The sequence below is a fragment of the Nicotiana attenuata genome, unplaced genomic scaffold (assembly GCF_001879085.1).
Source record: "Nicotiana attenuata strain UT unplaced genomic scaffold, NIATTr2, whole genome shotgun sequence".
Taxonomy (NCBI): Eukaryota; Viridiplantae; Streptophyta; class Magnoliopsida; order Solanales; family Solanaceae; genus Nicotiana; species Nicotiana attenuata.
In genome coordinates, this window is record NW_017676215.1 from 20,915 (window position 1) to 48,867 (window position 27,953).

The following is a 27,953-nucleotide window of genomic DNA, read 5'->3' on the forward strand; positions in this document are numbered from 1 at the left end:
CATGGCTAGCAAAGACTTGGACACGGGTATTCTTGGTCCGTCTAAAGGAATTGTTGAATCAGAATTTGAGTTGAAAGAAGAGGTCTTAAGGTTGAAAGGATAGATGGTCGAAATATACCAAGCCTGGATTAGTGGGCGTCCTCCACCATTAGTTCCCACTAACTACAGTGAAAGCCTTGTCACCATTCCGCCACTGTCACAAGTCCAGAATATCTCCGCACAACCTTTTCACACTCCACCCCCAGAACCACCTCATATCCCGCTCCTTTGACCACTCATGTTTTGTAGCTCATCCACCAGCTACCTTTCCTCGATCCTCTAGCGAGACTGTGTTCAAAATCCCCGATGCTCAACACTATGCTCCAGAACCAACTTTCGAGGTCTCGGTTCCGTACTCTTACGCTCCTAATTTTGAGCCTCCCGGTGAAACTGAAAAGCATGCTAAGATAGTGGAGCAAGATGAGATATCCAGGAAGATAAAAATCTTAGAGCAGTCTTTAAGAAACATGCAAGGGATAGAGAGCCAGGTGAGCGTGCCTTACAAAGACTTGTGCTTGTTTCCTGACATCCAACTGCCTGCTGGGTTTAAGATGCCAAAGTTTGATTTGTATGATGGGCCTAGAGATCCAGTAGCCCATCTGAGGGGTTATTCCAGTGAAATGAGAAGTGTTTGCGGGAAAGATGAATATTTGATGGCATATTTCAGTGAGAGTTTGAGTGGGGAAGCCTTGGAGTGGTATACTCGTCAAGATGTCAGTAAATGGCATGCATGGGGTGACATGTCTCAAGATTTTATTCGGCACCATCAGTACAATGAAGACATTACCCCGGACCACTACTCCCTATCTCAGATGGAAAAGAAACCCAAGGAAGGTTTTAGGGAGTTTTGGTTCAGATGGAGCGAACAAGTTGCTCAGGACAGTTCTCCCATTGATAGAAAAGATGTTGCTGAGGCCCGCCAACGACAGGATCCAGTGTGCATTCTTGCTAAATGCTTTCAGCCTCAATACCGACCCCATGAATATCCCCGAGCTCCACATAATTCACCCCAGTATTATCCTCTGAACAACGTTCGGTCATCTGTCCAACCACTGGGCCATTCCTCATGGCGAGCGCCAACACCGCATAATGCACTTTTGCCTTCACAACATTTTTGAGCATCCAGCAACCCTAGGAAACTGGGGCATGGAGGGGAACAAAGGCAAAGAAATAGTTTCACGCTAATCGGAGAATCTTACACAAGCCTGTTTGAAAAGTTAAAACATTATGGCCTGATTGAGACGCTCCTCGGCTATACTCCGGATCCATATGCAAAAGGCTTTGATCCTACTGTACGGTGCATGTACCACTCCAATGTCCAAGGGGATAGCATCGAAGATTGTCGTGCTTTGAAAAGGGAAATAGAAAGAATGATTCAAGAAGGGATAATTGTGATCAAGGACAATGACAGGGGTCTACGAATCCCCTTGGGAACTTGCTGATTGAAGTTAATAATATTGAAGTTGGTAATGGTCTTGGTGATATTGATGTGGAACTCAGTGGCTAAGATGTTGAGTTTGGTGATTGGAAAGACACTCTTTTCTTGGCTAGTTAGGGAGGAGTTCTGGTGGTTTATTTTGTTGTCATTTCTGTTGTCCGGGTTATTCAAGGTTGTAATCCGGATAATGTCTTGTGACTCAAACCCTTCTATCCTTTTATTTTACCTAGTTCCTTTAGTCGTAGTAACTCATTTAGTGTTATCCAGGTTTGTTCCAGGGTTGTACCCCAGTTTATTTTGCTTGTCTTGTTGTTCAAACCCTTTCAGCGTCTGTCTAATGCAATTTTCTGTTTTCTGTTATTTCTAGTCATTTTTGTTTAGTTCTCTTTTCCTTTTATAGTTCTTTTCATGCTGGCTCTAGTGACATGACATGCACGAATAATTCTTAACCTGGTCTTAAAAGTTAGTCTAATCATGAAGCAATGAAACAAGTTTTGAAGATGATAGGGACACTTGAGGGAAATAAGTACAGATTTGGATACTTTGAGATCATTTGAAGCCCGAACTGTGTGAAACTGGGGCAGATAATTTGGGAAGTTAATAGGATGACAAGAATTTGTTAAAGGAGAGTGCATCCCAAACAATTTGAAACGAGCAATTTTGAGTTCAAGTGCACCTCAATTTACAAGATAAAGTCAAGAGAGTTTGCTCCGAATTTACGGAGGATATCCATTGTGAAGAGGGAATCACCCAAGGAGAGTTTTGTACCTGACAAGGCACTAAAAAAAGTGGAAATTAAACAAAAAAACAAAAGAAATATTTCATAATCAAAAAGAGAGAAAAAGAAAAAAAAAGAAAAAAAGGGAAAAAAAGAAGAAAGAAAAGAAAAAGAGCAACAAAAAACAAAACAAGAATTAGTTGTGAACTACGTTTGACCTGATTCTTGTCACCACAAGATACGTAGGCAGCCTTACGGTTCGGTCATACCAAATGAAATATTTCATAATCCCACGAAGTCGAAAGGGAGGCAGTCTTTCTTAGTAACTCCATCAAAAGACAAAAAATAATCAAATTCCCTTGTTTTAGAAATTGGGGCAAAGTTTTTAGAATGGATTCCAAAAGTTGTAAATAAATTAACCCCATTGTCTTAATTATTTTGAGCCTTTATGATATCCTTTCTTTCTAACCCTGTCCAAAAGCCACATTACAGTCCAAAAAAGACCTCCCAGATAATCTTTGAGAGTGCTGAGTTTAGACATGCCAAGAGTATATGATGTTTTTACCATGGTTAATGCCTTGTCATCTGCAGAATCAGAGGAAATAAGAAGAAAAGAATAAAATGAGAGAGTCTTATTGGTGAAAACCTTCACAGGCACCATAAGGCTATGGTGAGTAGAGAGAAAGAACAAAATGAGAGAGGCTTGATGGTGATAGCCCTTCGGGCACTACAAGTCTAATAAGGATCGTGAATCAGATAGGATAATCGGAGCATTGAAGCCCAATTTCATGGCCAAGAGGTACAACAAGAGTTGAGCATTAGACTTGCTTGACAGATTAGGCCACTTAATCCAAAGGTGCATGTCATGGTCATTAGAGTTGGTATCCACATCTAATAAGTTTCTACTTTGTAGTTTTCTCGTTAGGAATCATCTCTTTCCATTGTCCCTTACTCTGTTCGTTTTGTCTTGTTTACTTCCTCTTCCTGAGTCTGTTTGGTCAGAACAAGTGAGAAATGACTTCAAAATCTGCTACCAACTTTCCAATTGCACAAAGCGGGGTCTGGCTAGCACATCAAAGTGGTATAAGTCAAGAAAGAGCAGCAAGCGCACTGAGTTGGTAACAGTCAACGTGCTTTAGGATTCATGTGAAATAGAAAGGTTCGGTATATGTCAATTCATGAACAATGCAACAGATAGAGGGTGTTGGGTTTGAACGGATCAAAGGTAATTTCTATGATAAGGTTGACAGAAAAAGTTGTTAACCAATAACAAGCAAGGTCTTCCAAGTGCAAATCAAAGTTATCATGGCAAGTGAAGGAGAAATAGACCTCAAGGCCAAGGCCGCAAACCAACCACCATATTTATAAACTCACAAGTTTTCTTTGTTTGAAACAGGGACAAAAACTGTGTCCAAATCAAAGCTTGGAAGTTTGAACTTTTTCAAGTGTCGTGCCCAAATTTTGTCAGCCCAAAGGCGGTTTGAGAAGGAGAAAGAAAATTTGTTCGGTCTGCAGGAACCCTCCATGAGGAAAAGCATGGTTCAGGGGCAAGGAATTTTGTTCGTTCTGCATAGATCCTCCAGGAAGAGAGCACGGCTCAGGTAAGTTCATTCTCGGCTTTTCAGGACCTTCCTGGATAATGGGATTTAATTTTAAATTTTCAGGACCCTCCTGGATAATGGGATTTAATTTTAAATTTTCAGGGCCCTCCTGGGTAATGGGATTTAATTTTAAAAGTTTTCAGGACCCTCCTGGATAATGGGACCTAGTTAAATTTCAAGACCTTCATAGATAACAAGATTTAGCGTAAGTTCTACCTTTAGGAAATATAATTTAGCTTAAAAGTTTTCACTCTTAAGTTGAGATTTAATTCAAAATTTTCAGGACCCTCCTGGACAATGGGATTTAACTTTTAAATTCTTAGAGCTCTTTTGGGTAACATCACTCGATTAACACTCACAGATGTGCCCAGATACCAAAGTGGGGCAGAAAAGTTTCTTTTGTTTTGTCTGTTTTGTTGTAATGGCAGGCGCCCACCTAGAGAACAAGGGAACACGGTTCAAGTTTTGGCAATCAGGTGCCCACCTGGAGAACAAGGGAATACAGTTCAAGTTTTGGCAATCAGGCGCCCACCTGGAGAACAAGGGAATACAGTTCAAGTTTGGCAATCAGGCGCCCACCTGGAGAACAAGGGAATACAGTTCAAGTTTTGGCAATCAGGCGCCCACCTGGAGAACAAGGGAATACAGTTCAAGTTTTGGCAATCAGGCGCCCACCTGGAGAACAAGGGAATACAGTTCAAGTTTTGGCAATCAGGCGCCCACCTGGAGAACAAGGGAATACAGTTCAAGTTTTGGCAATCAGGCGCCCACCTGGAGAACAAGGGAATACAGTTAAAGTTTTGGCTATCAGGCGCCCACTTAGAGAATAAGGGAATACAGTTCATGTTTTGGCGATCAGGCGCCCACCCGGAGAACAAGGGAAAACAGTTCGAGTTTCAAGGGAATGCAAATCATGTTCCAAAAGAATACATTTCATGTTTTGGCGATCAGGAACCCACCGGGAGAACAAGGGAATACAGTTCATGTTTTGGCAATTAGGTGCCCACCTGGAGAATAAGGGAATACAGATCAAGTTTTCGCAATCAGGCGCCCACCTGGAGAACAAGGGAATACAGTTCAAGTTTTGGCAACCAGGCGCCCACCTGGATAACAAGGGAATGGCGCCCACCTGGAGAACAAGGGAATACAATTCAATTTTTCGGCAATCAGGCGCCCACCTGGAGAACAAGGGAATACAGTTCAAGTTTCGGCAACCAGGCGCCCACCTGGAGAACAAGGGAATACAGTTCAAGTTTCGGCAATCAGGCGCCCACCTGGAGAACAAGGGAATACAGTTCAAGTTTTGGCAATCAGGCGCCCACCTGGAGAACAAGGGAATACAGTTCAAGTTTTTTGCAATCAGGCGCCCACCTGGAGAACAAGGAAATACAGCTCAAGTTTTTGCAATCAGGCGCCCACCTGGAGAATAAGAGAATACAGTTCAAGTTTTGGCAATCAGGCGCCTACCTGGAGAACAAGGGAAGTCATTTCAGAATTCAATTCAAGTTAGAAGTAGCAGAAGCTCGCGGCAAGAATGCGAGTCAACAGTCCGAGATGATCAATAGAAGTTAGTTACAATCCAGAATAAAAAAAAAGTGAATCCAAAATGCATAAGTAGAGAAAGATGTGAACTTCTCAAGACATGGCTGAAATCACGAGCATTGCATGTCCGATCTTGATCCGAAGAACAATGAACTAGCACCTGCAGCTAGCAAGCGTCAAGATTCAAATCTAAAGTCTGCATAAAGAGCCCTTCAAGACTCAAGATCAAGCTTCAGAAGACTTATAGATAGGAATCTTGTAATTCATAGTTGACAGACTTAGTTAGTCTTTTTCATTTTTTTTGATTTTGATGTAATAACAGGACCGCGGACTGGAACCTCGATGGAAAGGCACCTCAATCGACTCTCCACCTCGGTATACTCCATCACTGTTCCTACTTCTGAACTACACGTGGCCTGATTCCTATATAGCCAAGGATATGTAGCAGCTCAAATCCCAGGGCTCGGTCACATTCTCCTTTCTCCTAGTTTTTGGTCTCTCTAAATAAGGGTCGGGCCAAAAAACCTGTCTCGTCGTTCTTTGTCTGAAAACTCTTCGCGTTTCCAGTCAAAGAGGGGCAGTTGTAGACATGTGATTTTGACCCTCCCCAAGATTTCATATATTTTAGCGTAAAATATTTAGTTTAGGCCTAATATCGCTATTTCAATTAGTTTTGACTCTTTTACTTTATTTTGTCACAAAAATGAAAATTACAAAAATATTCTATTTTATTTAGCTAATTGATATAAAACAGTTTCATTTTTAATTTTTAATTTTACTTTAATTAATTAGAAATTATTTCATAATTTTGTAATTGTTATTTTAGGAATTAATATTTTCTTAGTCTTGTAGAATTAAAGGGTCATTTTAAAGGTATATTTGGCCAAATTTGACCCAATTCGGATCTTAGCCCATAATCTGAAGCCCAATACCCAAAACCCATTAAGCTAACCCTAGAAGACCTTCTAGACTCTTCTTAACAAAATAAAAAGCACCCTAGACTACACAATTAAGGGCAGCCGATTCTGATTTAAACCTAGGGACCCTAGATGTCATCTTCTTCATGAGCACACAATAGAAGACCTAAGAGGACCGAAGGGATGAGGGAATCTAACAAAAAAGACCCCTCTCTGCCGTTCATCTTCTAGAGCAAAAAATAACAAGACCTAACCTGACCACCCCCAAAACAGCCATCGCCGAACTCACTCTTCTCAAGACCCCATCTCCCTTCACCAATTTCGATCACCCAACCTCATTTGACTGTAGAGCCCGACACTTACGTGGATAGGAAGGAAGGGGTTGGAAATGGATAGCAAAGAACACCGTTCGACTGCTACTGTGGACACTGGAATAGGCGTATTGCTACAATTGTTGATTCTACCAACAATTTTCCATTGGAATGCATCATCAGGAGGGTTTTTAGGAGTTCACGAGACGTTAAATGTTACTACTCTACCCTGTTGATATGCCTGTTCAGATTTTAAAGAGAAAAAAAAAAGGGGGACCTAATTCCTAAAATCAACAGCCGTTTCCCCCTACAATTCCAGTTCCAAACAAATTGACTCTACAAGAATCGAAGCATCGCCAATAGAAGCAGAACACGAATTCCTTCCATAGACCGTCGAAACCATTTTGCCATTTAGCCCAACTTCCCATTTTCAATGCTCTACCGATTCGAGGTTGCCGGGTTCGGCGAAGTTCTCGCCTGTAGATCGTTTTGGGTTTGCAGTTTTAGAGCTCCTCTTTATTGTATATGTTGGAAAGTTTCAGCAATAAAGGTATTGGTTTACTCATGGCTGGAACAAAAGATATAGCTAACGATGATGTTGAAGTTAAGAAAGGTATTTGTTTAGACAAGTGCATATATAATAATATTGTAGTACTGGTTTAGGATATTCTGAAATCTAATTTTTTATTTGTTTGCTTCTTTTGTTTGTTTCTTCCTTTTTATTTGGTAGTTCCTTTATATGCATTTCCTACAAATGTCTTGAAGTTGTGAAGGGTGGAACTGAAAAGGAATAAATTAGACTCGTAGAAAAATGAGTTACAACACAAGCTGACGATGCCAATCTTCTGCTATTGCCTTTAATGTCTCCATTCTATCGATGCGTTTGTTTGAGCCTAAGGATACTATTTGGTCATGAAAGCATTTGGGCTTAAGGGATAAATTTTATGGCCTAGAGTGATAACAAATCATATAGTTAGCCCGTTCCTTATAAATTACTATTGTAGATTATCCAATTTCTTCTAGCTTAGTAAGATAATTGAACTTGTTAATAAATCCAATAGCTAATCTTACACCTCTTCCACAGAGAACCTTCCATACTTCTCATGGCCTCACAAGATCTCAAAGTAGTTAGGCAAATTAATTCAATATCTTAGCTTGCTTTAGGCGCTATGAATAAAAGAATCATCGTGATGTAGTTGTGATCCATAATTTCCGAATTCGGGTGCACATTTCATGTGACCCGGCCATAACTTCTAATAATAATAATAAAATAAACATGTTGTAAATCGCGGGTGCATTTCATGTGACGCGGTTCGCAAGTGTATGACGATTGTAAATAATTCTATAAACATTAAAAGCGGTAGAAGGTTAAAAATGCACGTAGGTTTAAAATTTGTAATTACTCAGATAATTAGGCCAACTAATAATAGTTAAGCGATCGCGCTAAAACCATGAAACCCGGGAATGCCTAACACCTTCTCCCGGATTAACAGAATTTCTTACCCGGATTTCTGTGTTTCACGGACTGTGAAACAGTGTCAAAACTTCCTCGATTCGAAATTTTAAACGGTGACTTGGGACACCATAAATTATCCCAAGTGGCGACTCTGAATTTAATACAAATAATCCCGTTTCGATTGTCGCTTAAATTGGAAAAAACTCCCTTATATCCCTTTTCGGGTGTAAAAAGGAGGTGTGACAGGGGTTCTCATCTATAGCAGCCCTGTTGACTAGGTTGACCCATAAGGGTGCCCCGTTCAGATGGTCAAACGTGTGTGAGGCGAGTTTTCAGAAGCTCAAGGCTGCTTTGACTGCAACGCCAGTGTTGGTGTTGCCCACAAGTTCAGGATCTTATACGGTATATTGTGATGCATCTCGTATTGGACTTGGTACGGTGTTAATACAGGATGGCAGGGTGATTGTATATGCATCGCGGTAACTGAAGGTTCACGAGAAGAATTACCCTGTTCATGACTTAGAGTTGGCAGCCATTGTCCATGCGCTGAAGATTTGGAGGCACTATCTTTACGGCGTGTCGTGTGAGGTATTCACGGATCATCGGAGTTTGCAGTATTTGTTCAAGCAAAAGGAGCTTAATTTGAGGCAGAAGGTGGTTGGATCTATTGAAAGACTATGATATCACCATCTTGTATCATCCCCGAAGGCCAATGTGGTGGCCGTTGCTTTGAGTAGGAAGTCAGTGAGTATGGGCAGCCTAGCGTACATTCCAGTCGGTGAGAGACCATTTGCATTAAATGTTCAGGCCTTGGCCAATCAATTTGTGAGGTTGGATGTTTCTGAGCCCAGTCGTGCTCTAGCTTGTACAGTCGCTCGATCTTCATTGTTTTGGCGCATCAGGGAGTAGCAATTGATGACCCTCATTTGCTCGGCCTTAGGGACACAGTACGGCACGGTGATGCCAAGCAGGTTACTGTTGGAGATGATTGAGTTTTGAGGATGCAGGGTCGTGTTTGTGTGCCTAATATGGATGGACTTCGTGAGCTGCTCCTAGAGGAGCCCACAGTTCCCAGTATTCTATTCATCCGGGCGCCGCCAAGATGTATCAGGACTTGCAGCAGCATTATTGGTGGAGGAGGATGAAGAAGGATATAGTTGCATATGCAGCTCGGTGTATAAATTGTCAGCAGGTAAAGTTGAGCATCAGAGACTTGGTGGTTTGCTTCAGAAGTTAGAGATTCCTGAGTGGAAGAGGGAGCGTATCACTAGGATTTTGTTGTTGGGCTCCCACGGACTCAGAGGAAGTTTGATGCGGTTTGGGTCATAATGGATAGGCTGACCAAGTCAGCACATTTCATTCCTGTGGCAGTTACCTATTCTTCAGAGAGGATGGCAGAGATTTACATCCGCGAGATTGTCCGTCTTCACGGCGTGCCCGTGTCTATCATTTCTGATCGAGGTACGCAGTTCACCTCGCACTTCTGGAGGGCAGTACAGCGTGAGTTAGGATTTGTATTAATTTTGGAAAAAAAAGAAAAGAAAAAGAGTAAGGGAATTAAAAGAATTTTTTTTAAAAAAAAAAAAGAGAGAGAAGGAAATCCGTTTGGGCTGCTTCAGTGCATTTCCACAGGCCCAAACGCCCTTAAACCTACCCCAATCACCCCATACCCGGCCCAAAACCATCCCTGACCCGTGCTTCCCCCCCCCCCCCCCACCTAATAATCCAACGACCCCATTTTGCTCCATACCGATCACGACCGTTGGATCTCATTAATCCAACGGTCCAGAAATGGACCATCGTTGGCTATATAACTGTTTCAAACACCCCCTACCCCCATCAAGCTTCACTCCCTACCCCCCTCGTCTCTTATCTCTCTCACACTCTCAAAGACCAGGCCTGAACCCTAGCAGCCGCCCTTGAACGCACCGCCTGAGGGTGGCGGCGCCACCTCCAACCGCCCTGAATTAACACCCCACACCCTCCTCGACCTCCACATCCCAAATTTTCCAACACTTCCCCTCAAATGTTACCCAATCCCCTCGAATGTTGGATCAGAAGTGGAACCCTAATTTGCTCAAATTCCAAGTCAGCATTTCATCAAAGTTTTGGGCCCAAACCGATCTTATTCGTGTATTTTCGATAAAAAGCACATGATTAATTTCGATTTGGGCCAGGAATCAAAGAGCCGGAGGCTCAGGGTTATTTTCCGGATTTCTTCATCAAGTTCAGGGTACTAATCCCGATTTCTTCTTCTTGTTGTTTTGTTTTTATTGTTTGTTCTTTGTTCTAGTTTGCATGTTTTTCTTTTATGCTCACTGTTTATCTTTTCCATGGCATCTGCTAAAGTTAGTTCTAATTTTCTCACTAACTAAAGTCAATTAGCTTTAGGTGTTAGGGGATTTCTCCTTAGTTTAATTTTAGGTCCATTTTCTCTTTTGTTCAGTCCCTCAAATTGTGGACTTGGGTTTGTTTGAATCAACTCTTAGAAGTCAGTAGGCCCAGTAACGAACTCATTTGGGTCTATTCAGACCCGTTGAGTTGGGTCATTTGGGCCCAGATCCTTGTTTGGTAGCTTATGAAATAATAGGGGTATTGGGGGGTAATTTAGGAAGTTTAGGATAGGGGAATCTTTGGTAACTAATTTCAGAAGTTTCTAGTAGGGGTTTTAGGAGAATTTCATACTTTTGGGTGGTTTAACTTGGGTAGCAAGTCAATAATTAGAGGATATCTAGGCAAAAGGGAAAATTAAAAGAGGTCAAAAGTGCAAAATCAGAATCTAAAATCCGCCCTACTTACTTGCCTATAAAGGCACTCTTTCTTGCCTTAGAAGGGGGACCGGAAGAGATTTTAGAGCCTAAAATTGGAGAGAGAGAGAGAGCTAAAAATCCAAAAATCAGAGACGGCTGAAAGTTTCCAAAAAAAAAATAACACTGTTCTATTGATTTCTGATTCTAGTTTTGAGGTTTTTCTACTTTAAATAACTCTGGTTCATTTGGGAATTGGAAATGGGTTGATTTTGAGTTTCGAAGGGTTGTTTGATCCGAGCTTTGTTGGAGTCTACTGTTCTATTGATTTGGGAATTAATTTTTGTGGTTTTGATTACTAAATCTGAGTTATTCTGTTGCTGGAGCTGATTTCTGCACTTGATACTGCTGACTCCTCATCTTTTCCTTTACTTTTTCATTCCCAGGTACACTCTTTGTAACCATATTGATTATGAAGTGACAAATTTGAGAAAATGAGCTGATATGAAGATTGATTCATGTGTATAGAGATTTGTATTAATGCAGTAGTCTATTCAACTATTCTACACTTTCAAAATTGTTTAGCTTAGTTTAATTCCTTCATATGTCATTTTGTATGCTCTGAACATGGACTGTTGCGGTACTGTTGGTTTGATAGTTCATTATGGGGTTCCAAATGTGCATGAAAGATCCTGTTGAGTGCTTGGTACTATTGCCAGTTGTATGGGTCCTTAAAATTGAATAATCATCCATTAGTGCATCATTATACGTTCAGCATAAATTTAAATTCGAGCATGGAGCTTTTATTTTAAGCCTGAGCATTCATCAATGTTTTTATGTTTGGGTAGAAATTGGCTCTGCATATCACATGATTCAAGTTCGTTCATGCACAGTGATCTGGATCTTGGTTTAATAATTGCAATAACGTGCTAGTTTGGAATCGATTTCCACCTGGGTTCTTGAGTGATTAAAAACAACTGTGAATTGCACTGATGTTTACAAAAAAAAAAAATCAAAAACTGGAAAGTTCAGTGCTCTGTTTGCATTCGTTCTCTCAAGGGCTGGTGTCAGTATTTTGATTTCACATTTTGTGCGTATGAATTGTGATTCGAACTTAAGCCGTTTGAGATTTGGCTCTCAATGTTTTGGGCCATCCCATGGCGTTGGTCCACGAATCCGTGTGTGTGGGAATGGACTGTTTTTTTTTCCAGCCACAGCAGGCTATTGGGCTCCATGTCTAGCCCAATTTGATTTTCAGCTATTGACCTCTTCTTAAAATTAATTGGTTTATTTGCCCATATGTTTGATAGTCCTTCAGCTAATTAATTAGAACTTTAGTTATGGCTAGTGTTAATTGTTTAAGCTCCTTAGTTAGAATAGGCATTAAACCATAATAGACAATAATAGTTCATGACTCTCCGAGCTTTAGTTCGAATATCCTTTAAATAGAGTATTTTTGAGGTGCGCCATGCCAAACAAGAATGACAATTGCGTGGCCCTCATATTAATTCTGTATTGATCCTTAGATTCGAGGCGTGCCATTTAGCAAATTCCATGGCCCTCACAAAGTGCAAACGCGTAGTTGCTTTAGGCGCGTGTTTAATAATATTACTTTCCTAAATTCGGGTGCATATTTATGTGACCCAAATCCAAATCTCAACGATGTTAAGATATGTCAAAAACCACGGGTGCATCTATGTGACGTGGTTCGAGACGTGTTTTAACGACGTTGCAATTCTCTTTAAAAATAATAATAAAAGCGGCTAAAAGTTAAAATTTGCACATAGGTTCATAATTGTTTAAAATCAGATAATTTAAGCAGAATATGACAATTGAGCGACCGTGCTAGAACCACGGAACCCGGGAATGCCTAACACCTTCTCCCGGGTTAACAGAATTCCTTACTCGGATTTCTGGTTCGCGGACTGTTAAACAGAGTCATTTGTTTCCTCGATTCGGGATTCTAAACCGGTGACTTGGGACACCATGAATCTCCCAAGTGTCGACTCTGATTTTTAATAAACGAATCCCGTTTCGATTGTCACTTCAAGTTGGAAATAACTCCCTTTCTTATACCCCTTGTCGGGGGTGTAGTAGGAAAAAGGAGGTGTGACAGCTCTGGCGACTCTGCTGCGGACATGAACCCAGAACTTTTGGTTCAGGGTTCAAAAATTCGAGCTTAGAATAAATGTTGTATTTGGCTTTGTTTATTATCTGATATTTTTTACATGTTGGGCTTAATGTGCAAAATGATACTTTTACCGCTTTGATATTATTTGAACTGTACATATAAACTGTTACGAAACCCTTCTCTTCTTATCTTTAGGGATGTGCTCGCTGGTCGAGACTCCCTATTCTGTCAGTGTCATACCTTGAAATAAGAAAGAGGCTCGAACAAGTTACTAAGCCGGATGATCTTTCGGGTCCCCGATNTGCATCTTCCTTGTGCACTTATTTGTTGTGGATTCGCATGCTGACCGGCTTTTAAAGGAAATAGCGATATGAGGGTTAAAGAGAGATAATTACCTGTTTGGGAAAAAACCAATGTCCAAATAGCGTCGAAACTCTGCCGAATTTTTGAGAAAAATAGAAAAAGAAAAAAAAAGGGAAAAGAAAAAAAAAAGAGTCTTGTTTTCAAAAATAGTTTGTTTTATTTGCCAATGGAAAATGAAAGAGAAAAAAAAGGAGTCTTGTTTTCAAAAATAGTTTGTTTTATGGAAAAAGAAGAAAAGGAAAAAAAAGAGTCTTGTTTTTTAAAAAATAGTTTGTTTTATTTGCCAATGAAAATGAAAAAGAGGAAAAAAAGAGTCTTATTTTCAAGAATAGTTAGTTTTATTTACCAATGAAAAAAATGAAAAGAAGAGTATTGTTTTCAAAAATAGTTTGTTTTGTTTGCCCGAGCTACGCCAGTTTGATTCCCACAGGGTGTGGGATACGTAGGCAACCCCCATCGGGTCCAACTTCTTTTTGCGAAAATAGCCCAAAATGAACAAAATTTTATTTTTATTGTAAATAGGTAACGTGATGCCGTTTTTGTCGAAAATAGCCGAATGTTCCCGAAAGGGACGCCGGAAGGCTGATTTTGCATAAACAGCCACCTTTGGTCTTTTTCTAATTTTTGGCCAGTTAGCGGGCACGGCCTTAAAATCTTCCTTCGGAGGTGCTGAAAGGCCGTATCTGCAAAACTGGGCTTTTGGCTTTAAATTAAAAAATAAAAAAAAGAGAGTTAGTTTTAATTTTGGAGTCAAATAGAATAAAATCATGATTGTTTCGCTTAATCACCTTAACAAATGTGCAGGATGAGCACAATCCAAAATGAACCTTCCTCATTCATAAGTAAAATCCCTTTGGAGTTGCGGGTGTGGTGGAATGATTTAGGTGGAGAAGGGCAAGACGAGGTCAAGAAATACTTGGGGGGCCTTCCCGGACTGTTGGAGATTATACCCAGGGGAGACATCATAAGGGCCTTGGTCACATGCTGTGACCCGGCTCACAATGTATTTCACTTCTCAGATTTTGAGCTTACCCCAACACTGGAGGAGATATCCGGATACATCGGGGGTCCCAAGGTTCCTCTGAGACACCAATACCTGATTGCTCCAAGGACCGTAGCCGTGCACAGGTTCCTGGATTCCTTGAAAATAAGCAGGGTGGTACACAACCCGAACTTGGCAGCTGGTTTTTGTACTTTGTCGTTCATATACAACAGATATGGTCATGTAGGAGGATTCAACAAGCCATAGAACAAAATCTGTAGCAAAGAAAACCGCCTTAAGTGGGAAGAACATAGGCGTTTTGCATTTATGGTGGCATTTCTAGGACTTCTGGTGTTCCCTAGAAAAGACGGGAATATTGACATACGAGTAGCTGGGGTTGTTAGTACTTTGCTCACTCAGGTCAACAGCACCCTCGCACCCATGATAGTAGCTGAAATCTTCCGCGCTCTGACTGTCTTCAAAGCTAGAGGGGACTTTTTTTAGGGTTGTAATGTGCTGTTGCAGATGTGGATGATCGAACACTTATGCCATCGTCCTCAATTTATGAGCTACGGGTCGTCAAAGAAGACATGCATAGAGGAATTTTCCACGAGGGTTAAGGGGATCAACTTACCAGAGGGGGTTGCAGAGTGGTTAGCACGCCTTCTTTCCGTCTCTGCGTGCCAAATAGAGTGGACATTTTGATGGTTATCTGTGGATGAAATCATATATATGCCAGCCACCGGACCTCATTTCCTATTGATGGGACTCAGGAGTATTCAGCCCTATGCCCCGTATCGAGTTTTGAGGCAGTTGGGGAGATGCCAAATAGTCCCGAAAAATGAAGATCTCAATGGCCAAGTAGTCGAGATCGGGCTTAATGGTCAATTTCCTGAAGCAGCAGTTCGCAAAATTTGGAACGAATGTCAATACTTGTCAAGACCCCAAAAACCCGGTCGTGATGGCGCCCAACAATATTGCTAGGCAAGCCTGACCACAATCGTTCCCAAATCAACCGTAAACCTCAAACCGACCATCTAAAGAGATTATAATGGTTTTAGAATAATAATCCAATATTTATAATAGAATAATACTGAGAAAAATACGAAGTCTGATAAACGCTCCCAAAGACCTGGGGTCATGAGTCTAGAGCCTCTAAAACAATCTGAATAACAATATCTGAACGAAAATGCTCAAGTCTGGAAATGTATATATAAATAAAACTGAAATAGGAAGAGTAGTCAGGTCCTGCGAACGTCAAGCAGCTACCTCAACAACCCGGATAAGCTCTGGGAAACAAAGACTGCTCAGCTAAGCCTCCGGTGTACCTGAATCTGCACACAAGGTGCAGGGAGTAGGGGTGAGTACTACCGACTCAGTGAGTAATGAGCATATAAAATGTCTGAAGATAAGAAATCCACGAAATACCACAAAGCAAAGCTAACACTAACATTCCTACACCTTACTATGAACCAACAGCAAAACAACTTCAAATATAATAGTCAAGTAAAATGTAATGATGCAATGCAATGCACATGACCGCTACGGCGCGTAGCCCGATCCATTTAACGTCGACGGCGCTCACTGGGGGTGTGTACAGACTCCGGAGGGGCTCCTTCAGCCCAAGCGCAATATAATCATACGATTCGCTGCGGCGTGCAGCCCGATCCATACTCAGTCCACAATATGCATATGAGTCACGTAACAGATTCAATTAATTTCCCAATTTCCAATTTATTAAGGAGAATATACTTTAGATAATTAACTTCAGGAAAAGTGACTTAGCGTTTCATACAGTGATTAACAAAGGGCTGAGATCAATGATTATACAAAGCATGCTATCACAATGACATTCATCCTCTAAGGATGCTACAGATCGGCACAAGGCCCCAAACACGGCAATAAGCCCAGATATATTCAATACAGGGTGCGTATCAGTCGCCAATNGAGTCTGTATTTCCTTTCCATTAAAGTCTGTCAGTTCGTCTTGGAGTCTGTATTTTCTTTTTATGTGGGTTAGTTGTTCTTCGAGTCTGTAGTTCGTCTTTCATCGGAGTCTGTTAGTTCTTGTTTGAGTCTGTTGGTTTTCGAATTTTTGTAATCAAAGTTTGATTTATTATGAAAAATTGGAAATTCCAAAAAAATGTTTTATTGTTTCTTTACCTTTTATCTGCAAGAACTACGCTTGGGTTGATTCATGCGGGGTCATGATACGTAGGCAATCTCCATAGGATTCGACCGTAACAGAATGAAAAAAAAGAAAATAAGAGGAAAAACAAGAGAGAAAAGGAAAGAAAAAGAGCGCAAAAAACAAGAAAGAAAAGAGAGAAAAAAAATCGAGAAAGGGAGATAATAGGAACAAGAGAAAATAAAAGCAAGAGTGAAAAGAAGAAAGAAAGAAGAAAAAAAGAGAGAGAAGTTTGCAGTTGAAAATGAGAAAAGGCCGGGATGACGCATGCAATCGATCAAATGCATAATAGAGACCGTTAACTACTTAGGTGCATTCACGCCCAATGTGCGGTTACCAATCTGTTAAAGCCTAATCACTAACAAGGTTGTTTTTTGATGTGTTGAGTCCAGGCAGGTGGTTAGTTGATAGGCATTCTGGCAACTCATCCATACAACACCCGGTCAAAAGACAAGTCAGTGTGGCCTATAAGGATTTGTGTCTGTTCCTAGATGTTCAGCTACCAGCAGGGTTCAAGATGCCTAAGTTCGATCTGTATGACGGGCATGGTGATCCGGTAGCACATTTGAGAGGGTTTTGCAGCAAGATGAGAGGGGCAGGTGGAAAAGATGAGTTACTGATGGCGTACTTCAGCCAGAGTTTGAGTGGGTCTGCATTAGAATGGTATACACGACAAGACCATGGCAGGTGGTACACCTGGGACGACTTGGCACAAGCGTTCGCTTGCCACTTCCAGTACAATCTTGAAATCATTCCAGACCGTCTGTCATTGATAAAACTCGAGAAAAAGCCCAGGGAAAGTTTCAGAGAATATGGGTTCCGTTGGAGGGAGCAGGCCGTGAGGGTAGACCCTCCAATGAAAGAGAGTGAGATGGTCGATTACTTTTTGCAGGCTTTGGAGCCGACTTATTTTGGTCACTTGGTAACAGCGATTGGCAAGTCTTTTAATGAGGTTGTAAAGATGGGAGGCATGGTCGAGGAGGGACTTAAGTCCAACAAGATCATGAGTTATTCAGCGATCAAAGCAACCACCCAGGCCATCCAAAACGGCACTGGGGGTGTGCTTGGGAAAAAGAAGAAAGAAGATGTTGCGACAGTTGAGTCCGGAGCCTGGTTCGGATCTAGAGGCCCATCACCCTACTATAACCAACCCCGACCCCACCACCAAAATTACCCACACACTCCATATATCCCCCCACAACACTATTACCCACCGCCAGATCCCCATTTTTCCGTCCATCATGCACAAACCTACACCCAAACCCCGGCTCACGCACAATGGCGTGCGCCGATTCTACAAAATCCATACCCAGCTCCACAAAACACCTATCCACCCCCAAGAGCCTACAGAAATCCCACCGGAACAGGTTTCCGACCCAACCAAGCCTTCAAGAATGAGAGGTTACAGAAGCAAAAGACTTTCACTCCGCTGGGAGAATCATACACCAGTCTATTCCACAGATTGAGGCAGTTGGGCATGTTGAATCTAATTGAGCCTAAAATGCCAAATCCCCCTCCTAGAAATCTTGACCACTCGGTAAGTTGTGAGTACTGTTCAGGGGCCCCCGGGCATGATACAGAGAAGTGTTGGAAACTGAAAACAGCTGTGCAAGAGCTCATTGATACTCACCGGATCGTGGTTCAGGCCCCAGAGGCACCAAATATCAATCAGAATCCGCTTCCGGCTCACCATGAGACCCATATGATTGAGTTGATACACAAGGGAGGGGAGCCTAAGAAACCCTCGCAGACGGTAATGATGATCCGTTCCAGCCAAACCGGTTCAAAAGAAAAGGTAACCAGTGGGAAATCGGTGGTCCAGTTGAAAGGGGTGGACAGTAAGCCAGTTGTGGTAGCTGAGAAAGGGTCGTCAAGCATTCTTGCAGTGAAACCAGAACAAGCTAAAGTGGTGGTACCAGGGGTAGCATGTAAACCTATTGTGGTCGTGAAGGGTGCTCGCAGAGAGCCTGTTATTATAAGGCCGGTAACTCAGCTGCCAGTAATCAACAGTAAAGTCGTCCCTTGGAGTTATGAACAAGTGGTAGTGACGTATAAAGGGAAGGAGATCAGAGAAGAAGTTTGTGAGGCTCAGGGTCTGACTCGTTCGGGAAGGTGCTTTGCCCCCGATGAGTTAAGAAAAGCCAGAATCCCCAAAGATAACCCGGTATTGAAAAAGAAAGCCGTGACGGAAGAGGAAGCGGAAGAATTCTTGAAAAAGATGAGAGTGCAGGATTACTCTATTGTAGAACAATTAAGGAAGACACCGGCCCAGATCTCATTGCTCTCACTGCTGATCCACTCAGATGAGCATCGCCGGGCGCTGATGAAAATATTGAATGAGGCCCATGTCCCTGACAAGATCTCGGTGAATCACTTGGAGAAGATAGCAAATAAAATCTTTGAGGTGAACAGAGTTACTTTCTCCGACGATGAGTTGCCCGTGGAGGGCACGTAACATAACAGGGCTCTTTATCTGACAGTAAAGTGCGAGGATTCTGTAGCCACCCGAGTACTGGTTGAAATTGGGTCTAGTGCGAACATCTGTCCTCTGTCCACGTTGAACAAGCTGAAGGTTGACGATGAAAGAATTTATAAGAACAACATTTGTGTGCGGGGGTTCGACGGTGGGGGCAAAGATTCAGTGGGAGACATAATACTGGAATTGACAATAGGGCTCGTGGAGTTCACCATGGAATTCCAAGTGTTAGATGTGGCAGTCTCTTATAACCTTTTGCTGGGGCGACCCTGGATCCATGCTGCCAAAGCAGTGCCATCTACATTACATCAAATGGTTAAGTTCGAGCGGGACATACAGGAGATTGTGGTGCACGGTGAAGATAATATGTGCGCCTTGAGTGATGCCATTGTGCCTTTCATAGAAGTTGACGACGACAAGGGGCCGTGGGTCTACCAAGTCTTTGACACAGTGTCAGTGGAAAAGGTCTCAGAGGGGAAGAGTATCCCAGTTCCTAGAGTAACAGCTGCGACTGTCATGGTGGCCTCGAAAATGTTAAAGAACGGGTTCATACCGGGTAAAGGTTTGGGTGCTGCCCTTCAAGGCATTGTGCAGCCAGTTACTCTTCCCAGGAATCTAGATACTTTTGGATCGGGGTTCAAGCCCACAGCTGCGGACGTAAGACGGGCCCGCAAAATGAAGAAGAGGGCATGGGTCCTTCCCAAGCCAATCCCGCGTCTGTCCAAATCATTCGTCAGGCCGGGTATCAGAAAGCAATTGTTGTCAAAAGTTCCTGGGTCATTGATTGGTGCTGACGGAGACTTGGATAAGGGGTTCGAAAGATTATTCGCCGAGGTTAACATGGTTGAGGCCAGGGAAGGTTCAAGCAAGGCAGATGTGCAGTTCGCCGGACCACGTGCAAAAGTCAACAACAGGGAAGCTACTCCTCTTCCTACTCGGAGGGAGTCTTGGTAGTGGGTTTTGATTTTCTTTAGTTATCTGGATTATTCCAGGGTTTGTAATTCAGATATTATGTTCCGTCCAGTTGGATGTGTTAAAACCCTATTATCTTTATATTCAATGAAATGCAATTGTCTTTTCTTTCTTCATTCCTAATCTTATTTCTGTTTTCTTTTCTTCTCTGTACAGTTCTTTTTATGCTGATATCAATGACATGACATGCATGAGGAATCTTCGGCCCAGTTTTAAAAGCCAATCTAACTCGGAAATAATAATACAAGAAATTGAGTGCGATGATGAGTTAGAATATGATGATGATGAGGCCTATGAAGAAATTAGTAAGGAATTAAGCCATTTTGAGGAAAAACCCAAACCTAACCTAAATGACACAGAAGCAGTTAGTCTAGGGGACCAAGATAATGTCCGTGAAACTAAAATAAGTGTTCATCTGGAACCACAACTCAGGGAGGAGATAATCAAAGCATTGTTCGAATACAAAGATATTTTTGCATGGTCGTATGATAATATGCCGGGTCTAAGCACTGATTTAGTGGTTCACAAATTGCCCACTGACCCGTCATTCCCTCCCGTCAAACAGAAGTTGAGGAAGTTCAAAACGGATATGAGTGTAAAGATCAAAGAAGAGGTCACCAAGCAGTTCGATGCAAAAGTTATTCAGGTCACGCTGTATCCTACCTGGTTAGCCAATGTTGTGCCTATGCCAAAGAAGGATGGCAAAACCAGGGTGTGTATTGATTATCGGGATCTCAACAAGGCGAGTCCAAAAGACAATTTCCCTCTGCCGAACATCCACATATTGATTGATAATTGTGCCAAACATAAGATTGGTTCTTTTGTGGATTGTTACGCGGGTTATCATCAGATCTTAATGGACGAGGAAGATGCAGAAAAGACGGCATTCATCACGCCATGGGGAACATATTGCTATCGGGTCATGCCATTTGGTTTGAAAAATGCTGGGGCAACCTATATGAGGGAAATGACAACAATATTCCATGATATGATACATAGGGAAATCGAGGTGTACGTGGATGATGTGATCGTGAAGTCTAGAGAGCAGTCTGACCATGTCAGGGATCTGAGGAAGTTCTTCCAAAGGCTTCGCAGGTACAATCTTAAGCTCAATCCTGTAAAGTGCGCTTTTGGGGTGCCGTCTGGAAAGTTGTTGGATTCATAGTCAGCCGCCGGGGAATTGAACTGGACCCGTCAAAAATCAAGGCTATTCAAGAATTGCCACCTCCGAGGAACAAGACCGAGGTGATGAGTTTGTTGGGGAGATTAAATTATATCAGCAGGTTTATTGCTCAGCTCACGACAACTTGTGAGACAATCTTCAAACTGTTAAAGAAAGATGCTGCAATCAAGTGGACAGATGAATGTCAGGAGGCTTTTGATAAGATAAAGGGGTATTTGTCGAACCCACCCATGTTGGTCCCGCCAGAACCAGGGCGACCTCTGATTCTATATTGACAGTTTTGGACAATTCATTCGGCTGTGTACTGGGGCAACATGATATCACTGGCAGAAAGGAGCAGGCTATCTATTACCTCAGCAAGAAATTCACATCTTACGAGGTTAAGTATACTCATCTTGAGAGGACATGTTGCGCCCTAACTTGGGTGGCACAGAAGCTGAAACATTATTTGTCATCTTATACTACTTACCTCATCTCTCACTTGGATCCATTGAAATATATCTTTCAAAAGCCTATGCCCACAAGGAAGCTTGCAAAGTGGCAGATCTTGCTTACAGAGTTTGACATTGTCTATGTGACCCGGACTGCAATAAAAGCACAGGCTTCGACGGATCATTTGGCCGAGAATCCGGTTGATGAGGACTATGAACCTTTGAAAACTTATTTCCCCAATGAAGAGGTGATGCATATTGAGGAGTTGGAGCAAATGGAGAAGCCGGGATGGAAACTTTTCTTTGATGGGGCTGCAAACATGAAAGGCGTGGGGATAGGAGCGGTACTTATTTCTGAAACAGGGCAGCACTACCCTGTTACGGCTCAGCTTCGTTTCTATTGTACTAACAACATGGCGGAGTACGAGGCATGCATTCTCGGTTTGAGGTTGGCTATGGACATGGGTGTACAGGAAGTCTTGGTCTTGGGTGACTCGGACCTCCTGGTACACCAGATTCAGGGAGAATGGGAAACACGAGATTTGAAACTTATACCGTACCGACAATGTTTGCATGATCTTTGTCAACGGTTCCAGTCGATAGAATTTAGGCATATCCCAAGGATTCATAATGAAGTTGCCGATGCTTTGGCTACTCTAGCGTCAATGTTACATCATCCAGATAAGGCTTACGTGGACCCTTTGCAAATTCAGGTCCGTGATCAACATGCTTATTGTAATATGGTGGAAGAAGAACTTGATGGGGAGCCATGGTTTCATGATATCAGAGAATACATCAGGATGGGGTTATATTCGGTACAGGCCACGGGTGATCAGAAAAGGACAATTTGACGGTTGGCAAGCAGATTTTTCTTTAGTGGAGGAGTGTTGTACAAAAGAACTCCAGACCTTGGATTGCTAAGATGCATTGATGCGAGGCAGGCCACAGCTATCATGACTGAGGTACATTCCGGAGTTGGTGGACCGCATATGAGTGGGTACGTTCTGGCAAAGAAGATTCTCCGAGCAGGTTACTATTGGCTCACTATAGAGCGGGATTGCATCAGTTTCGTGCGCAAGTGTCATCAGTGTCAGGTGCATGGAGATTTGATTCATTCTCCGCCATTTGAATTGCATACAATGTCGGCACCATGGCCCTTTGTTGCTTGGGGAATGGATGTCATTGGGCCAATCGAGCCAGCGGCATCAAATGGACACAGGTTTATTCTGGTAGCCATTGATTATTTCACTAAGTGGGTTAAGGCGAAAACTTTCAAGTCTGTGACCAAGAAGGCAGTGGTCAATTTTGTGCATTCGAATATCATCTGTCGGTTTGGGATCCCGAAGGTAATCATCATGGACAATGGTGCTAATCTCAACAGTCAGTTTAAGATTACGTACCGCAATTCCACCCCATATCGCCCTAAGGCGAATGGAGCAGTCGAGGCAGCTAACAAGAATATAAAGAAGATACTTCGAAAAATGGTGGAAGGGTCCAGGCAATGGCATGAGAAGTTACCTTTCGCATTGTTGGGCTATCGCACTACTGTTCGTACTTCAGTTGGTGCAACTCCTTATATGTTGGTGTATGGCACTGAGGCAGTAATACCCGTAGAAATTGAAATCCCATCCTTTCGGATTGTCGCCGAGGCAGAAATTGATGATGTTAAATGGGTCAAAGCCCGCTTGGAGCAATTAAGTCTGATTGATGAAAAGAGATTGGCAGCAGTATGTCATGGCCAATTGTACCAACAGAGAATGGCGAGAGCATATAACAAGAAGGTGCGTCCACGGAAGTTTGAAGTGGGACAGTTAGTGTTGAGACGTATCTTGCCTCATCAGGCTGAAGCAAAAGGAAAGTGCGCCCCAAACTGGCAGAGACCATTCGTTGTAACTAGAGTGTTGTCCAATGGTGCATTACATTTGACAGATGTGGAAGGAAAATGTGTAGAAATGACCATCAATTCTGATGCAGTGAAGAGATACTATGTATGATTCCTTTGTTTGATTGTACTTGTTTGTATTTGGCATATTTTGAAGATTGAAATGACAAAGGCGTTTTGTTCTGCTATCTAAACACTTTATCCCTTGTCATCCCTTTTGAGCCTTATTTATTTTCTTTCATATCCCCTCTTTCGGAATCAATGGCGCAATTCAGAAACGCAAGCACGGAAGATAAGTAAAAAAAAGAGAAAAAAAACAAGAAAAGAGAAAGGAATGAAAAAGAGAAAAAAAAAAGAAAAGAAAAATCACAACAAAGCAATTTCTATGACATGAACTACGTTCGACCTGATTCCTTTAAGGATACGTAGGAAGCCTCACGGTTTGGTCCCATCAAAATAAAAATCCAAAAGTCCCCAAGCAAGAAACTGGGGCAGAAGTTGTGGTTGTTGTGAGAAATCTGATTCCGAAAGTTGTAATTTTTAACCCATTTGAATGTTTTGAGCTTTTTATACCCTTTCTTTCTAACCCCGTCCAAAAACCCACGTCACGGTCCAAAGAAAGACCTTCTGATCAGTCTTCGGGTCGAGCAGATAGAGGTGATTCATTTCAGGGACAACACTCTGGTCCATGCAGGAAAATAATGAAAATGAGAGAGTCTTATTGGTGAAAACCCTCACGGGCACCATAAGGCGACGGGAGCTGAGAGAAATGAAAATGAGAGAGTCTTATTGGTGAAAACCCTCACGGGCACCTTGAGGTGAAAGTGAGTTGAGAAGTGAACAAATGAGAGAGGTCTACGGGTGAAAACCGTTCAAGACAACGCAGGATGAACAAGGTTAGGGTTTGGGTGAAGAAATCAGGTTATGGAATTCTGAGGCAACAAAGTATGGCAACTGAAAGTTGATTGGTTGGACGGATTGGGCCGATTAGTCCGAAACGCATGTCATGATCAATGGTATCAGCTGTTCCACTCAGATAGTCTCTTTTCCTTTTTCCTTTTAGCAAGTCATCCTGTTTTGGATGTTCTTTATCCTTAACTCTCAATGTCATTGTATTTCATTTCTTTTGGGGTCTGTTTCTCTAAGATGTTTCAATGTCAGTCTTGATCAAAGCAAATAAGAAAGGATTTCAAAGCTCACTATCAATTTCTGAAATTGCAAAGCACAGTGTGGCCAGAACATACGAAAGATAGCATGATGTAAAGTGGGATATAAGGAGTCACCGGAAGTTTCATCGGTGGAATGACTTGGTAATTTCATGGGAGATGCAAAGGTTCAAAGAAAAGGGGCCAGAGAGGTAAAACAACGGTTTGGGTATGGAACACTCGGGTCATCAAGGGTCATGAGATTTTAGGTCAGTCAGAAAGTCAAGTAGTTCAAGGCCAGTTCAGGGGAAGCAGGTCAAAACAAAGCACGACAACGGAAAGACCTTCAGCAAAAATGCCATCAACTAACCACCATTTTAAACTGACAAGATTTGCCTTTGATTGAAACAGGGGCAGGAAATTTTGTTTGTTTCGGAGGAACTCTCCGTGGGGGAAGAGCAAGCACCAAACAGGTTTGATCGTAAACTTTCAGGACCCTCCTGGAAAATGGGATTTAGCTTAAAATTCAAGACAATCATGAGCAGCGTAAAGTAGCATAGATATATCCCAAAGGAATATAAGTTGGTTTAAAAGTTGGAATGTTAAGGTAGAATTCAATTAGGAGTTTTTAGGACCCTCCTGAATAATGGGACCTAGCTTTATGATTTCCGTTAGACAGTAAGGTTTGGCATAAGTGCTGTTGCAGGGTAATATAAGTTAGCAGTAAAATTGTCACTTTCAAGATAATAGTTGATTTTCAGGACCCAACTGGATAATGGGACGTAGTTTTAAGGTCCGCTTAGATAACAAGATATAGTGGAAGTCGTACCTTCAGTAGATATAACTTAGGTTAAAACTGTCTTTTAACTAGAAGTTGTCAGGACCCTCCTGGATAATGGGGAGTAGTTTAAGACCCTCTTAGATAACAAGATTTAGCGAAAGTGACATCTTTAGAAGACATAACTTAGATTTATAATGGTCGTTTAATTAAGAGTTGTCAGGAAACCCCTGGATAATGGGACCTAGCTTTCAAATTCTTAGTAATATTTGGCAATATGATTCAGTTTAACACTCACATATGTGCCCAGCTACCAAACTGGGGCAGAAAATTTTCTTTGTTTTTGTCTATTTTTGTTGAAATCAGGAGTCCGCCTAGAGAACAGAGGAATACATATCAAGTAGCAGTCAGGAGCCCGCCTGGAGAACAAGGGAGTATAATTCAAGTTTTAGCTTTCAAGTTCATATAGATAGTTGGTAATGTGACTCGTTTCGTACTTACATGTGTTCCCATAAACCCAAACTGGGGCAGGAAATTTCCTTTGTTTCATCTATTTTGTCGAAGTCAGGTGTCTGCCTAGATAGCATGGGAATATATTCAAGTTTTGAAGTCAGGAGCCCGCCTGTATAGCAGAGGAATACATTTAAAGTTTTGAAGTCAGGAGCCCGCCTGGATAGTAGAGGAATACATTCAAGTTTTGAAGTAAGGAGCCCGCCTGTATAGCAGAGGAATACATTCATATTTCGAAAAACTTAAAAATTACATTATCCTAACGTATTGAAAATCATATACAGCGCTCTGCTTCAAAACGATTTCACCGGACGGTGGCATTCTCTGCCTATTACAGGCGAGCATACGCAAAAGGTATACAATTCAAAGATTTCTTATGATTCAAAACCTCTGAAGAAAATGCTAATTCCTCCTGCTTAGTACAGGGCTCCGACAGCTGTTAAATTTTGATGTATTCCTCCTATACACCGGCTCCTGACTTCAAAACTTAAATGTATTCCTCTGTATCCAGGGGCCCTGACTTCAAAACTTGAATGTAATTCCTCTGCTTACAGGCGGGTTAAGACTTCCAATAACTGAAATGTATTCTCTACTATACAAGGCGGAGCTCCTGACTTTAGAAAACTTGAATTATTCCTGCTATACATCAGGCGCTCCATGACTTCAAACTGAATTATCTCCTCTCTATACAGCCGGCTTCCGGACTTCAAAACTTGTAATGTATTCCTCTGCTATACAGGCGGCTCTTAACTTTCAAACATTGAATGAATTCCTCTACTACTACGAGGCGGCTCCTGACTTCAAACTTGAATGTACTTCCCTCTGCTACTACAAGTCAGGCGTGCATCCTGACTTCAAAAGCTTAAATGTATTCCTCTGTGATCCAGCAGGGCTCCTGGGACTTCAAAACTTGAATGTATTCCTCTGCTATACAATGGGGCTCCGACTTCAAACTGAATGTATCCTCTCTATACCAGGCGGCTCTTACTTCAAAACTGACAATGTTACTTCCTCTATATCAGCGGGCTCCAAGCTTCCAAAACTTAATGTCATTCCTCGCCATTAGCAGCCGGCTCTGACTTCAAAAAACTAGAATTGTATTCCTCTGCTATACAGCGGGCTCCTGTACTCAAACTTTGAATTTTCCTGTATCTGCTACTTAATCAGGCGGGCTCCTGACTTTCAAAAATTGAAGTATTCCTCTTGCTATACAGGCGGCTCCGGACTTTAAAAACTTGGAATTATTCCTCTGCATAACAGCGGCTCCAGACTCCAAAAGCTTACATGATATCTCTCTATCCTCTGCTATACATGGCGACTTCCTGACTTCAAAACTGAAATGATTCCTCGTGCATATAACAGGCGGGCTCCAGATTAAAATGCTTGAAATGTATCCTCTACGCCTAACTACAGCGGCTCTAGACTTCAAATGATGATTCCTCTAATTAACAGGGCGGCTTCCCTGAACTTCAAAAACATGAAATGTAATCCATCTGCTATACACGGGCCTCCTGACTTCAAAAAACATGAATGTATTGCCTCTGCTTATAATCAGCGGCTTCCTGCTAATCAAAAGCTTAATGTATTACTCTCTATACCAGCGGGCCCTGACTTCAAAACTTGAAATGTAATTCCTCCTCTAATCACAGAGCGGGCTCCTGACTTTCAAGCTTGGAATGTATTCCTCTGCTATACAGGGGGCTCCAACTTACAAACCTTGAATGTATTCCTCTCTAATACAGGCGGCTTCCAGACTCAAACTGTGAATGTAATTCTCTTTGTCAACACGGCTCGCACTTTCAAAACTTGAAATTACTTTCCTCGCATACAGGCAGGCTCCTGTATTCAAAACTTGAATGTATTCCTCTGCATAATACAGCGGGCTCTCTGACTTCAAGATAAAGTATTCCTTCTGCTGATACATACGCTCCTGACCTCTAAAAACTTGAAAATTATTCCTTCTTGCTATACAGCGTGCTCCGTAACTTCAAAAACTTGAAGTTTTTGCTATCCTGCGTGACTTCAAAACTGAAAGTATTCCTCTGCAACAGGCGGCTCCTGACTTCCAAAACTTGAATGTATTCCTCTGCTATCCAGGCGGGCTCCTGACCTTCAAAAACTTGTTAAATGTATTCCTCATGCT

At 42.0% G+C, this 27,953-nt stretch overlaps 1 protein-coding gene across 1 annotated transcript; it reads left to right on the plus strand.

The window, feature by feature from the left end:
• Positions 1-14,572: 14,572 nt before the first annotated feature.
• LOC109220855 lies at positions 14,573-21,339 on the plus strand. The gene is made up of 4 exons (XM_019385322.1): positions 14,573-14,665; positions 16,933-18,880; positions 18,935-19,804; positions 21,005-21,339. Exons 1-4 carry the CDS (start codon positions 14,573-14,575, stop codon positions 21,337-21,339), a joined length of 3,246 nt encoding a protein of 1,081 aa, XP_019240867.1.
• The last annotated feature ends 6,614 nt before the right edge of the window (positions 21,340-27,953 follow it).

Excerpts from the sequence above, each read along its gene's own strand:
- LOC109220855 (XM_019385322.1), top strand. The coding sequence starts at position 14,573 with ATGGTGGCATTTCTAGGACTTCTGGTGTTCCCTAGAAAAGACGGGAAT. Across the intron at positions 18,881-18,934 it reads CGATGAGTTGCCCGTGGAGG|CCACCCGAGTACTGGTTGAA; the intron begins GCACGTAACATA and ends AGGATTCTGTAG. Across the intron at positions 19,805-21,004 it reads TGTGCAGTTCGCCGGACCAC|TGCGCTTTTGGGGTGCCGTC; the intron begins GTGCAAAAGTCA and ends AATCCTGTAAAG.